General features: G+C 37.1%; 1 protein-coding gene across 3 annotated transcripts in view; it reads right to left on the bottom strand.

The window, feature by feature from the left end:
* Window positions 1–597: 597 nt before the first annotated feature.
* The window catches only part of TENT4A (terminal nucleotidyltransferase 4A), a 62873-nt gene continuing 50148 nt past the window's right edge, over window positions 598–13322 (bottom strand). For 2 of the 3 annotated variants that reach the window (XM_074825591.1, XM_074825610.1), the window contains one exon: window positions 598–2854. In XM_074825591.1, the coding sequence (XP_074681692.1) occupies window positions 2675–2854 (180 nt within the window). In that variant the 3' untranslated portion in view covers window positions 598–2674. Of the gene's footprint in view, window positions 2855–12519; window positions 12868–13322 lie in introns of those variants that run through there. The other variant, XM_074825600.1, reaches the window with a different exon arrangement.

Here is a 13322-nt window from a genome sequence, read left to right as displayed (position 1 = left end):
ACTGACCAGCTACCACTGATTCTGAATCCCTAGTCACGCAATTACTATTAAAAATACTTCAGTTCCCTTTCTTGGATTTCATGGATTTACAGAAGTTCCTCCCAAAGACTCAATTTCTGAAATTTTGAATTTGAGTCAGTTATTGACATTTCAGAGTCCTCTCAGAGGGTTAACAGAAAACAACAAAAAAGACACAATATGTGCAGTTTTTGAGGAGGCTGAAGACTGGACAAAGACTTTGAAAGGAATTTAGAAACTACAGGGAGGGACTAAAATTATACAAAAAGTTAAGGTATCGCAAGGGATCAGTTAGTCAATCTCCTCTTTCAAGAATATCGTTGGGAACTACCTCCAGCTCCTTTGATCTCTCATTATCAAGGGATCAAATTCACTACTACAAAACTAACAGGCATGTTCATTATTCCCTTTACAAACACAAACACATTTGTGAAGGGTGTCTATCCACCTTCCAAGCTCATGCTGAAGGTGTTCAGCATGAACAATTTAAAAGCAGATGTTCAAAGCCTACGTCAAACAATGGGATAAGGTCAAGTATTACTTCATCCATTAAATTTCCCATAAAAATGTACAGAAGAGTGACTGGTCTCCAAAGTTTATTAAAAATCAAAGAATAGAAAACTTTACATAAAAATATGTCAATTTTAGCTTCCACATAGTTGTCCACACAAAAAATTTAAACATGATTTTTTTTAAACCTGTAGCACATAACCACAGTGATAGCCAGGCCAATTTATTTGGTTCACCATGACTGAAGTGTTACATGATACCACTTTTCAGATGAGTTCTGCTTTAAAATGGACGCTAGTATAAGACACCAACTAAAGCCTCTGAAGGCTCTTTAATGTAGTTATGCTCAATATTGCTAGTGTGTAAAGACTAAGCAGTACAGGCTCATGTAACAGCCCTTAGATATTATTTATGAATCAGCTCACAATTTTTAAAACTTTTTTTAAATTGTGATGAGTCCGGAGCATTAAGACAAACTTTTTGCAAACAGATATGCACTACTCTACTTTGGAATGTTGCCCTCTCTCCCCTCAAGGACCTGTTTGTGTTCAACAGATTCAGTAATAACATGAACTACTTCTGCTTCAAAGGCATACAGCATATTAAAAAGCTTCATGCTTGACACCTCATTTTAATACTCAGATATCAGTTTTAAAACCTTCTATATCTGTATACAGTATAGATGTCCTGTTAACAGGATTCTTCAGCTTTCTCTGCTAGTGGACTTATATAACTGATCTGTAGTTTTCTGTATAGCTTAAGAACTCTCATTAAGAACTCTCATTTAAAAAAATGGGAAGTCAGAGGGCATGAGATGTGACCTACTCCCAGGACAACTGTGGTGCTTTAAAAACTCAGGGTTAGGCAGGATGTACATTTTTCAAAAAGTTAGACAGTGTTTGTCATGGCAATACACACTTGCATAGTATACCTGTATGCATCTGTAAATTAAGTGCCAGCCACTCATACTGTGTACAACACTGGGCTGTGCTCTCCTGCAATACATTAAAAGATACTTCTCGTAATGCTTAGAGCAGCTGAAGTACTTTTTATATATTTGCTCTTAACAGAACTAATGCATACTGCTATACAGATTCCTTAATGGAATCAACATATTTCCTTTCTCCACATTCCTTAAGCCGGGTACCTCTGTTTAATAATGTTGTTTGAACCCAAACATTAACAGGTTACGTTACTAAAATGCATCAAAGCATGTAGTTCACAGCTTTTTAATTTCACATCAGGACTTGAACCAACCTTCTTCCCCCTCCCTCTCAAAAGTTTTACTTCTGGTAATACAAATGCTGGATTTGTTGTCTAGTTAAAGGAATAAAATTAAAACTCATTGGTCAGAGCAAGACGACTGATAGAGGCCAGACAATGAGCTAAAAAACACAGGGTCAAAATGCTTTGGAGCTTAATACCTTCTTAAAACCGTAAGCCAAATCGCACTTTCATTGTGAATCAAGAAGCCTCAAATATTACCAAATGTCATGTTTGTAACACTGCTCAGACAACCTGCCAAAACTATGAACCCAACTTAGATAATGCAACCTGGGAAAGGATCTGTAAATTAAAAAAACCTCTTCCCCTTAAATATAACTTATGTGACAATATGAAATTAAATTAAAAATTCCAAGTTATTGCACAAATTATACTTCCAATATTTACAGAGCAAAAAATTCTGAACTTTGAAAGAAAAACAGGAGAGCAGCAAATTTACTTTTATGAATTCCCAACTTGATTTGCTGCAAAGAAAAAAAAATAATTCCAAGGGGCTGAAGTTTCCTTCACTTCTAAAATAAAAGAAAACAGAACCCACAAAGGAACAGATGTAGCCACAGCAAAAAAGCCACAGCATTTGTAAATGTCCTTGCAGTTCTATTGTCAGAGCTGCTTCGGCACTGTATGAACCATTGTGGGAAGGCAGAAAACAAACTTCCACATTTAATAAGGCTTCACAGATAAGCACAACTACTTCTTGAAGATGGACTGAACCACCACACAAAGAAACATGCAAAGAAGTCAGCTGCAGATATTTGGCAACACCAATAAAACGATGTGCTGGACGCTGGTCTCCATCCCTCAAGTCGAGTGGCACTCACTCAGTTTGTCTGAACAGGGAAGGTCATTTTGGCATCTGCCATTATCTGCTCAGACTAATAGGCAAACTGTCTCTGTGTTTTTTTCTTCTCCATATATTACGATTGTACTGGTGGTGTCCTCTATTACCAACTGGTTGCCTCATGCCTCCACTGCTGACAGGGCTGTAGCTGTTGCCTTGGTTATGAGTTCCTTTCATGGAAAACTTCATTCCACTGTGCTGCTAAAAAACACAAGATAAGCACTCAGTTTAGGCATACAAAAAACTGAAACAAAACATATATTACCAGTGGCATTTCCTCAACATACAATTCATTCCCACAGAACGCTGCTTGAAGCAACTGGTCTTTTCATGCTTGTCTGATTTTAGCTGTGCAAGTCTGATGGCACTAACAGCTTAAGAAGTGTTTTCTGAAGTGTCCTGCAAATGAAATGGTGTAGATTTCAAAGCATCCTGAAAAACCTTGGATCTCAGTATGAAATGCACTTGCTATGCACCACCCTTAAAAACAGAAACCTTCCACATTAAATACTAATTATGACAGTTGTGTTTATTTTGGAGGATCTCAGCAAGAGCACGACCAAGTGAGATACTTGGTAAGACTTTCCAAAACATCATGGATAAATGTAAGGGCGTGATCATATGAGCTGATACATACAACGCACAAGTCTGCTCTGCCTATAATCTCACTCAGCTACAGGTAAACTGGCTATGGCTTGTAAGGAGCTTGTAAATCCTACTGGTCTGACCACAGGGCTACACAGCTCCTAGATCGTATTTTACATCCAGAGCAAGGCAAAACAATTAAATGATCAGGAACATAGCATGACACTTTCTTTGCGGGGAATCTCCAATAACTTGGAACAGAAACTGCCAAAAAGTTCTAGTGGAAGCCTGAATAAATCTACCACACCATAAGGTACTACAGGTGTCCTCCCCATCACCTAATGGCATACAGTAAATTGGTTTAATGTGTATGTACTTAAAATAGGTACAAGAGTTTCAGAAGATGAAATTGAAACTGACTTCCCAAATACTGATAACTTTAATGCAAGCAACTTTTTCTGATGTCTGACAGCAATAACTTTAAAACAGAAAACTGACTGCCTTCAACAAAAGCTAATACATCATTTTTTCTTCCATAAGCGGTTAAACAGGAGCATCACTAAAGCTAACATTTGAGGCAACTGCTTAGAATATGACATATCTGCAGCTACTTTAGTCACCTATATTTCCAAACAAGTTTGAATTAGAAAAAAAATATGAGAACACCAAGCCATCATTACAATTGTATGAACAAAACCAGAACAGTTACTGAAGGCATAATTCCATAAACAACATTTTACTGTCAAATTATCATCAGAAGAGACTCAGAGCATACAGAAAAACAAACTGGTGAAGACTAGTATTGAAGAATAATTAAAGTTAACTGAAGGGTGGTAAAAAACCCTTGACTTTTTTTTTTAGTTTGTGTCCCCTACAGCAACCTAATCAACCTTCAACATGCAACTTCTAGACACGCAAGACAGACATGCTAAGTGCTATCCTCAGACTACCAACGGTGAAATATTCAAGGACAAACAGAAAAAGGGAATGCAACCTGAGAATCCCTCATTCATAATACACACAACTGCCAAAACCTTACTGGCATATGTTGTTAAAACATCTACTAGAATCTATTTATGAAAGTCAACAACATGAAATAACAAAAATTTAGAATATGTTTTATATTTCTGGCCTGCGGTCCTTCAAGCAAACACACCATCTTGTCACACTCTTGTGCAAAGTTTTCTAGTTCAGTAAGTGTACATCTGACTCGCGATTATATAAAGCAAACAATTAAGCATCTATATTATTTGAGGTCAAAATACTAAAAGTGATCTTTCAACAGTCAAAACACTAAAACCAGCCATTCATTACAGTTACCCTCAACTATATGCTGAAAAAAGACAAAGGAAAAGTTTAGTTTTGTTACTGTACAACCAGAACAAAACACTGACCAAAAAGCATATAAAGTCTCAGCAAGCCTATCCTCTTCAGCTGGAAATGTGAAAAACCTGGCAACTTCATCCTCAATTTGAGGATTCAGAAAAAAAATTATTGGGGGCAGGAAGGCAGGTTCACCACAAGATCACACAAGCACCACAGCAAACATAACAAATAAGTCTATCTACCTGTATCCTAGAAGAAGTCATATCCCTGGTTTGATCAAAAGGTAATCAAACTTCCAAAGATTGTTTAATTTCTTGTCATTCTGACTTTTCCATATACTACTGATGGCTACACAGACCTAGATCATATACCCCCTCATTTTCTTCTCCAGGTTAAAGAATCATTCTTCACACAAAAGCAATTCCATGTCTCACTACTCTTATCATCCTTCCCTATTCTTCTTCCATTTGTATTATAACTTTTTTCTGATGTAGGAGGCAAAACTGTACTCACTGTTCATAATGGGGGATGTACATGGATTTTTACATGATGTTTTAATTTCTGCTCTTTTTCCCTAATAATGTGTAAAATTTGGTTTGACACTCAATTCTCTGTAGGAAATCAAGAAAGCATTATCAAAGCAGTTTTCTGCAAAAACAGCAAGATCTCATCTTTGCAAGAAACTGTCAGCCCGGGGCCTACCACTCTCTACAAAGTTTAATGTATTTCTCTCCCTCCTGATGCAACGCCTTGAAAGGTCACTTCTGCACCCCTTCTCAGTTGGCCCTTAAGGAGCTTAACAACACGAGCAAACTTGGTCACACTTCATCCATTGCCTTTCAGATGCTAGACAGCACAAGGCCCAGCACAAACTCCTGCAGGGCTTTCCTGACAAACTCCACTTACTACAAAAATTGAATCATTGTTTCTCATCTTTTAGCTAGTTAATTGTTTACAAGACGACAGACATCTTTCACTTAGTTTCTTTTGGAATCTTTGGCAAAAGAAATTTACTTCATGTCTTCTGGAAATCTCAAGAGGCTGTATCAAACAGCTCTCTTGTGCACACACTTCTGGATATTCACATCCTTGTGACTCTCATAATCACTGAGAAATGGCATGTTTAAGCAGATGATGGCTGGAAAGAGATCAGATAATCAAAAAAAGCCCTTCATCTGTGATATGACAGATGATGGTTTAGATGCTTTGACTTTAGATCTATTTTTCTTGATAATCTCCTCTCCCATCATAGGGCTATTGATTCAACAACTGAATGATAGAACTGGTTTGGTTTCTGATGTTTTTTGGAGTTTTTTGACCAGTCTGTTGAATTTGATCCCCTGCAAATAAAAGCTGCTAGATCTGGAGGGAAAACTAAAAAATTGCATTTAAGACATGCCGGGCATGAGGAGGAGGGGTGAGGTGGAATTTTGTAATCACATACCAAGTTAAAAAAGTTTCCAGATATTTTAACAGAAATTTAAGAAAAGGATGTTATTGGCCTTTACTCCAAAAAACAGAAATCTGGTGGAAACTGAAATACCAATTCATTATTTGCAAAGGAAACCGAACCTTTATTCTTAAATACTGGCAAATTTACTATACAAAACTGCTAACATTCAAAGACTCTCATTATTCAAGAAGAAAATTTAGTCAAAACCAAATCACCTACACTTTGAAATAGCACAATAGAGCTGAAATGTAAACATAAACAAGGTTTCTGAATCATTTCAGTGTTTGTGATTTTTTTGCCTGTTAGCATGTCTAAAGTAAAAAGAAAAAAGCAGAGAAGTGTTGGCAATGAAAACAAAGTATCAGTACTCTTAACTTTAAAAGTAAAGAGATTATACTTACAGCACTCAATTGCTAAGGAGCTACAAAGCTAAAGTTTAGAAAAGGCTTACGATAGTTTAGAAAGATGACATATTGACTCTTCTGTTGTTAAAACTAGAGGATTAATGGCCATGATTGAATCTAGTCTGCAGTTGATTGGAATTATAATCAAACTCTTAGACTTCAAAATCATTTCATGTGAAATACCAGAGTAGTATTCAGAAGAACTTCAATGCGCCATTAACATTTTAAGTGTCCCCTTAAATAACTTAATACACATCCTCAAAATATTTCAAAGTTCATTTCAATTTCTTACCTTATTTCCAATTTCTCTATTTTAAGCTTGTAGCAAAAAACCCCAAAACATAAAGAACCCTTTTTTAAAGGATTTATGTTAATTTTTCCACTTTCTGAATATAACAACATCTGGAAATATACTAAAAATGCATCTTGCATGCAAGTAAAATTTAACAACTTGTTCTTTATGAAATAAATTCACTGTTTTGCAGAGAAGCAATGAGCAATAACCTAACATTTTAGTCATTACTGCACAAGCAATAAATCCAATATTAGGCAATGGTTCAAACTAGCCTCATTACTTTAAATTAGCTAACAGGATTCTACAAGATATGCGCACCAGCTACCTGGGCATACTCTTAACCTGGTAAAATTTGGAAGTGGTTTAGCTTTCTAAGATGAAGTATAGCAAAACAAAACAAAGTTCTTACTCAAGTTGTTTAGAACTGGCGATCTGGGGAAATAAGGCTCAAAGCACTGCAAACAAAGACTGCTTCCCTCCTTTTGGGCCCCTTATTTGGACCTACTGGCTATTTTCAGCTACAACGGACAAGATCTTGAGTCCTGAACAGATTTTATAACATCAGCCAAAACCCATTTTTGCTCCCATTAAAAGACAAACACAGCATTTATGCAGCCAGCTGTGAGAACAGCAAAGAAAAAAATCAACATGGAGATTAGAAAGAGCTCAAAAGCAAGAAAAGTTTTAGATGTTTCTTATCTTCTAACACTGGAGAACTGAAAGACTCACAGCCACAAGGGAGTGGGTTACATCAGTCCTTCGTATTTTATTTTACTTTGTGCGGTAGCTCTGCCACAAAAGGAAGCTTTTAGTTCTCTTCACTTTAACAACAGGTTAGGCAACTATTAGTATGACCAGTTCAAAGAGAAACTAGTATTTGAGAGATCAGAGGGCCTAGTCCCCAGAATGAGTGACTGACAGTAGAGACTACCATCATAATCTGAGCATATTTAGAACTACTTTATAGTAAAGAAAGTCGAATCTCACACACGAAATAAATATCCTTTTCAATCTTGTCACCAGTTGTTTCAAAAAAATTGAGGGGCGGGAGTCAAAACAACACTACCAGAAGACAGAACTCGTACTGCAACTTTGCTACTGTTGTGACATGGGCCATGAAGTGTTATCTGCATACTTGTCATTAAGAAGAAAAGGAGATAATAGCTTCTCTAGTGCAAATCTGACTATTTTAAAGAGAAATCTTACCTCACTGAGATTTCTCACCTTTTTATTTGAACAAAAAAGTATTATTACAGGGAGCAGACCCAAAACACTTTCCAAATGATGAGCTGATATCAGAGTACATGTGAACAAGTCAGTACAGGAAATGCATATGTGAATATTCAAATCAATCTCAGCTTGGAAGCAACAATCTGATTACAGTGACATTGGAAGATGAAGGTGTACTACACAAACAAAAATCAGATATTACTTCTACATTTCCATTAGTCTATCTTATTTATGGTAGGTTTATTTATGTTGCTAGAAACTACTATTTAGACTTTGTGTCTTTCCTGCAACTCAAAAAGCACTCAGAAAACAACCACCAAGGTGGCCAGAGAGTTTCAGTCATATAAACATTTAGCTGGATACTCATACGGAGACCTGGATGTCTATATGGAGGCTGGATGTCTAAATTGAGACCTCTGGAGATCATTTAATCCAACCTTCTGTTGTAAACAGAGTCAGATTAGGTAATCCAGGATCTAGTCAAACTGAGTCAGCTTCCATACACAGAAGGGTATCACCACATTAAGACTGTCCATATAAATATATGACCATCTAAGATGAAAAATATTGAGTACTGTTTTCAGCTGAACAGCCTCAAACTCATACGTAGCTTCTTCTCTCCATTCTTTAGGAAAATAATTCATCATCTTTTCCTAATTTTGCATGCATTAAATCAAAAGCCAAACAATGTTCTGTCATACACAGAAGATGGGTGTCTGACATTTAGAATCAAAACAGCTTCCAAAGTAGACAAAGCATCCTCCTTTCTTTGCCTAAGAAAGGGTATGGACACTGAATAAGTATTCCACCCTAAATGCATGCTCTAAATAAAAGATAAGAAAAATGCCAGTTGGTTGACTGAAGAAACCTTCAGTACCTGAACTGCTTAATAATGTCACTGAAGAAACAAATCAGGTCACTTCTAAATTGAAGTTAACATACTAAAAACTCTGAAGCATCACACAATACTAAGGGAATTTAGCATATTTTTACATCTGACTAGTCCACAGGTAAAGTGGACTAGAGTTCAGCCTTGACATAAATTAAAATGTAACTTTACAAATGTATCTTTCATCCCAGTGAACTACACTTAACTGCTCACACTCATCTAAAAGATACATTTTTGACTCAAGCCCCTGACCAATGTTATATTTCCAATGCTGCTAACTTTTGGGGAATCATTCCAGAGATACTAGCAGTATCAGCATTATTAGTGAGACATTAACAATTCTTCTGGATAAGAGGAAACTCTGAAGCAAAGTATTTTAGCCAGTGAAATGCCTGTAAAGCAATATAAACAAGCAGTTTACAGGTTTAAGTGACTGGCCTTATATGGCCAAACACAAAATATGAAAAACTAACTACTTCTACAAGTTCTAAGAGTTATTTAGACTGTTTTTTTTCAGCACTGACATTAAAGTTTCATTTCCTAGTTATTTAGACTGTTTTTTTTCAGCACTGACATTAAAGTTTCATTTCCTAGTTGTCTCCTGTACTTCATAACTGAGCCAGTGAATGCTGCTGTGAAATTTTCAATGAACATATTCACGACCAGACACCACTCATCTAAAGGGTCTTCAGTGGAGGTTTTCTTAGAACACTGGAAGCCAGCACAGCAGGACTTGTACTTACTGGCTTTAGATACTTTTGAATCAAAAGACCACTCTTTGGGAAAAAAAAAACGCAGCTTAAAAAGTAAAAGAAAAGAGTTCTTATGACCTAAGCAACATGAAGTTTCTTCTGTCTTCATTGGTGACCAACAATCTATGAAGGAACTGAACTAAATTTCATCCCAAAATAACAAGGAAAGTAGTCCTTTCTTCATGATGGTAAGTCACTAAGCAATTTCCACCCCCTCCATTCATCTGGATATGCATGCCAGTATCTGTTATTCTGCTTATACCAGTGGGCAGCACTACTTTATAAACTCTTCTGCTCTTACAAGTGAAATTTCAAACTGCTTGTCAACAAAGTAGAAGAATGATTACCTTGGAAAAATGATGATGATGATGATCCTGAAAAGCACGCAGACCCGTATCAGAAGCTTAATTAGTCCCTGAACTACCTGGAAATTCTCCAATTAATCATGCAGTACATAAATAGAATTGGTAATCATACTAAAGTTGTTTCAAAAAAAAAGTATTAGGAAGCTCTAATGGCAGAGAATTTGCCTAGAAGGCTGCAAGTTGTTCAAAATACAGTTAGTGCTCTTGACATTGGCACCTCCTGCTTTTGAGGGTAGTACTGGACACCTGGGTACAGCTTCCAAGATAAACTGAGGTGGAGAAAGTTGTCAGGGAAAAGGCTCAAGACACCATGCAGACAAATGAATCCCTTTCAAAGACTTTTTGGATATGAAAGAACAATTGCTGTTAAGAAAAAGGCTTGCACATGTCTATAAGGATAGGAGTCATCTGAGCTAGTAAAGTGTGCCCATTAAAAATTATAAACTAATATGGTCTTAAGTTACATCAACTGCAAAAGGAAAGCCATCGATTTAATCTAGCTCAGTCCAGAAAGTTGCAAATAAAAAGGAGACATTTACACTATTCTGAGTAGAATGATACTATTTTCTACTTCTGACTTGATCATCATACTTATCAAAAAAAGAACATTTCTACTTCACAGTACATAAGCTTTTGGTAAATTCAATGTAAATAAAACATCATCCCATTTCTGAACTGTAAATAGCAAAAAACTCCTCTGATTTAACATAAATCTCAAAGGCACATCTTTGTCAAGTGAGAGCCACAGAAAAATTCCCAATTTTCAACATACAAGTATTGTACAAACTACTAAAAGAACAGTTAACAAGTATTGGAAAGGACAGCCAAGTAACAGAAAGCCAGAAAAAGTGCTACAAAGCAGTTGTTTTCCAAGATTCAAAATTCCAGCACAGACCCAGAATTCATGTAACACTCCCTCTTCACAACTGAGGCAAAAAACTCTGGATGCCAACTTGTTTTGTACCAACTGCATGCCTCAAAACTAGAATCTTTTGTGGATAATTTTGATGAAGTTAAGCTCCAGGGTACCTCTTCAGAAAAGCAGAGTTATTAAGCGAAAGAATAAACTAGACTAAGTCTGTATTTTAGATGAAGTTTAACTTAAAATAGCTCTCCAGTTTTAGTTAAAAAAAAACTTTATAAGTTTCAGACTGTACACTAGCATGTGAATACTCAACTACAGACACTAAAATAGCTTCTCACTAATAGAAAACATCTCCTGTGCAGATAACCTGTTGTTGCCTAGGTAAGATTCAGAAGCAGGGGAAGACAGGTAAAGGGGGGAAAGCGGGGGGGGGGGCAGAAATCTGTATAATCACTTGAAAGATTAAAACAAAAGGCATACCTCGAGATACAAGTGGGGCTTGGTAGATGACTGAGGATTGCAGAGGTAGCTGGCAAGAGCATGTGATAACAGCTTTCAAAGATGGCGCCCCTTCTATGTTAACCTGTCTGCAAGGAAATAGTGGAACACCTACAGTATGCAAAGATAAAGCAGCCTGGTCTAAATGAAAAAGAGGGTGAAAAACACCTCAGTGAAGTGTCTAAATCAAGCATTTGTGTAGTAACTATGAAGAATTTGGGCATCAAGCTATAACATGCCCTAAACTCAATGCTGATATTACTGAACATTGAAAATGCTGTTCAGATGAAATTTCTTCATTATTCATCTAAAAGTTTCAATAGTTAAAGCACCACCTGATTTTTTTTTTTTATTCTGCATATAAATCAAACTCACAAGCTGCATGAAAAGTATTCCCTTACATGCTAGGCTCAAAGCATTTTGATCAGCAGCACAAAGCACAGCTGGAGGTCAGCAGCTAGTGGTATACCCCAAGAGCTGATAGTACAGTCAACACTAGTTAATATCTTCATTAATTACCTGAATGATGGGAGAGAGTGACCCTCAGCATGGTTGCAGAGGATACAAAATTGGAAGGAGTGGCTGATACATAAAATGGTTGTGGTGTCTTAAAGAGGGAGACCTCGTCAGGCTGGAGAAATGGGCTGACAGGAATCTCATGAAGTTTGAAAAAGGGAAATGCTAAACTCTGCCCTTGGAAAGGAATAATCCCATACACCAGTACACACTGGGCCCTGACTAGCTGGAAAGCAGCTTGGCATAAAATGACCAGGATTCCCAGTGGACAAGTTGAACATGAGCCAGCAACATGCCCTTGCATCAAGGAAGGCCACTAGCATCCTGGGCTACATTAGGACGAGTCTCTCTAGCAGGTCATGGGAGGCCATCATATCCCCTCCACTCAGCACTGATGAGGTGACACATGGAGTGCTGGGCCCAAGTTTGGGCTCCCTAGTAATAGAAACATGGACACACAGGATTGAGTCCAGTGAAGGTCCATGACGATAAGTAAGGGACTGAAACATTTGCCATAGAAGAAAATTATGACAGAGCTAGGACTGTTTAATCTCAAGAAGAGAGAGCTTGGGAAGGATCTTATTGATGGGTCTAACTAATGAGACGGTGTAAAGACAGAGCCAGAGTCTTCTCACTGGTGCCCAGTAAAAGCATAAGAAGCAACAGGCATAAGCTGAAATACAGAAAACACCATATAAATTTAAGAAAAAAAACTTTACTGGAACACGTTTGCCCAGAGTGATTGAGGAGTCTCCATGCTTGGAGATACTCAAAACCCTGACTGGACAAGACCTTGAGCAACCTGCTGTAGCTAAACCTGGTTTGGGCAGGAGGGTTGGACTAGGTGATTTCCAGAGGCTCCTTCCAACCTCAACTATTCTGCAACTCTGCAAAATACTTGAATAATCTTAAAGCAGAAACTGAAGTAAATACATCTTGTGTCATGCCCAAGGTGTCAAGTGCTGAATCAAAAAAGACAGGGTCATTAAGTTGAAAATATCCTGGCTCTGGATTCCCAAGAACTGTGACAGGAAGACTGAAAGAAAGAAAATATTATAAGAACCTGACCAAAACTAGGTTTCAAAGAAACCAGTTCATTGTTTTGTTATCACAGGCAACCTACAACTCACAACTTGCATTAAAGCTCATGTGAGGCAGCTGTTTCAACTAATAGTTTTAATAATAAAGATTGAGGGAATTTTTTTCTACAGATAGAGGCACTGAGGCTGTAAGAAAGACTGAGGATTTTTCTTCCTTGTACTATAATGGATACATAAGCTAAAATATTTCAGGCTAGTTGAGTAACACAGTTTCCCTGCATGTTCACCTCCCAGTACATTTAAGCACACATTTAATATCTTGGTAAAAATTCTTACACACATGCCCATAATTAATTTTCTGTTCTCTATCTTTAAAATGTATTACAGAAAGTTACATGTGTAGTCAGATCTGGTCTAATAATTCAAAATCAAGACAACCAAACAAGCCTAG

Source organism: Strix aluco, chromosome 1 (genome assembly GCF_031877795.1).
Source record: "Strix aluco isolate bStrAlu1 chromosome 1, bStrAlu1.hap1, whole genome shotgun sequence".
Classification (NCBI taxonomy): Eukaryota; Metazoa; Chordata; class Aves; order Strigiformes; family Strigidae; genus Strix; species Strix aluco.
Note: the sequence above shows the minus strand (reverse complement) of the source record. Positions and strands in the feature narration are given on the sequence as shown.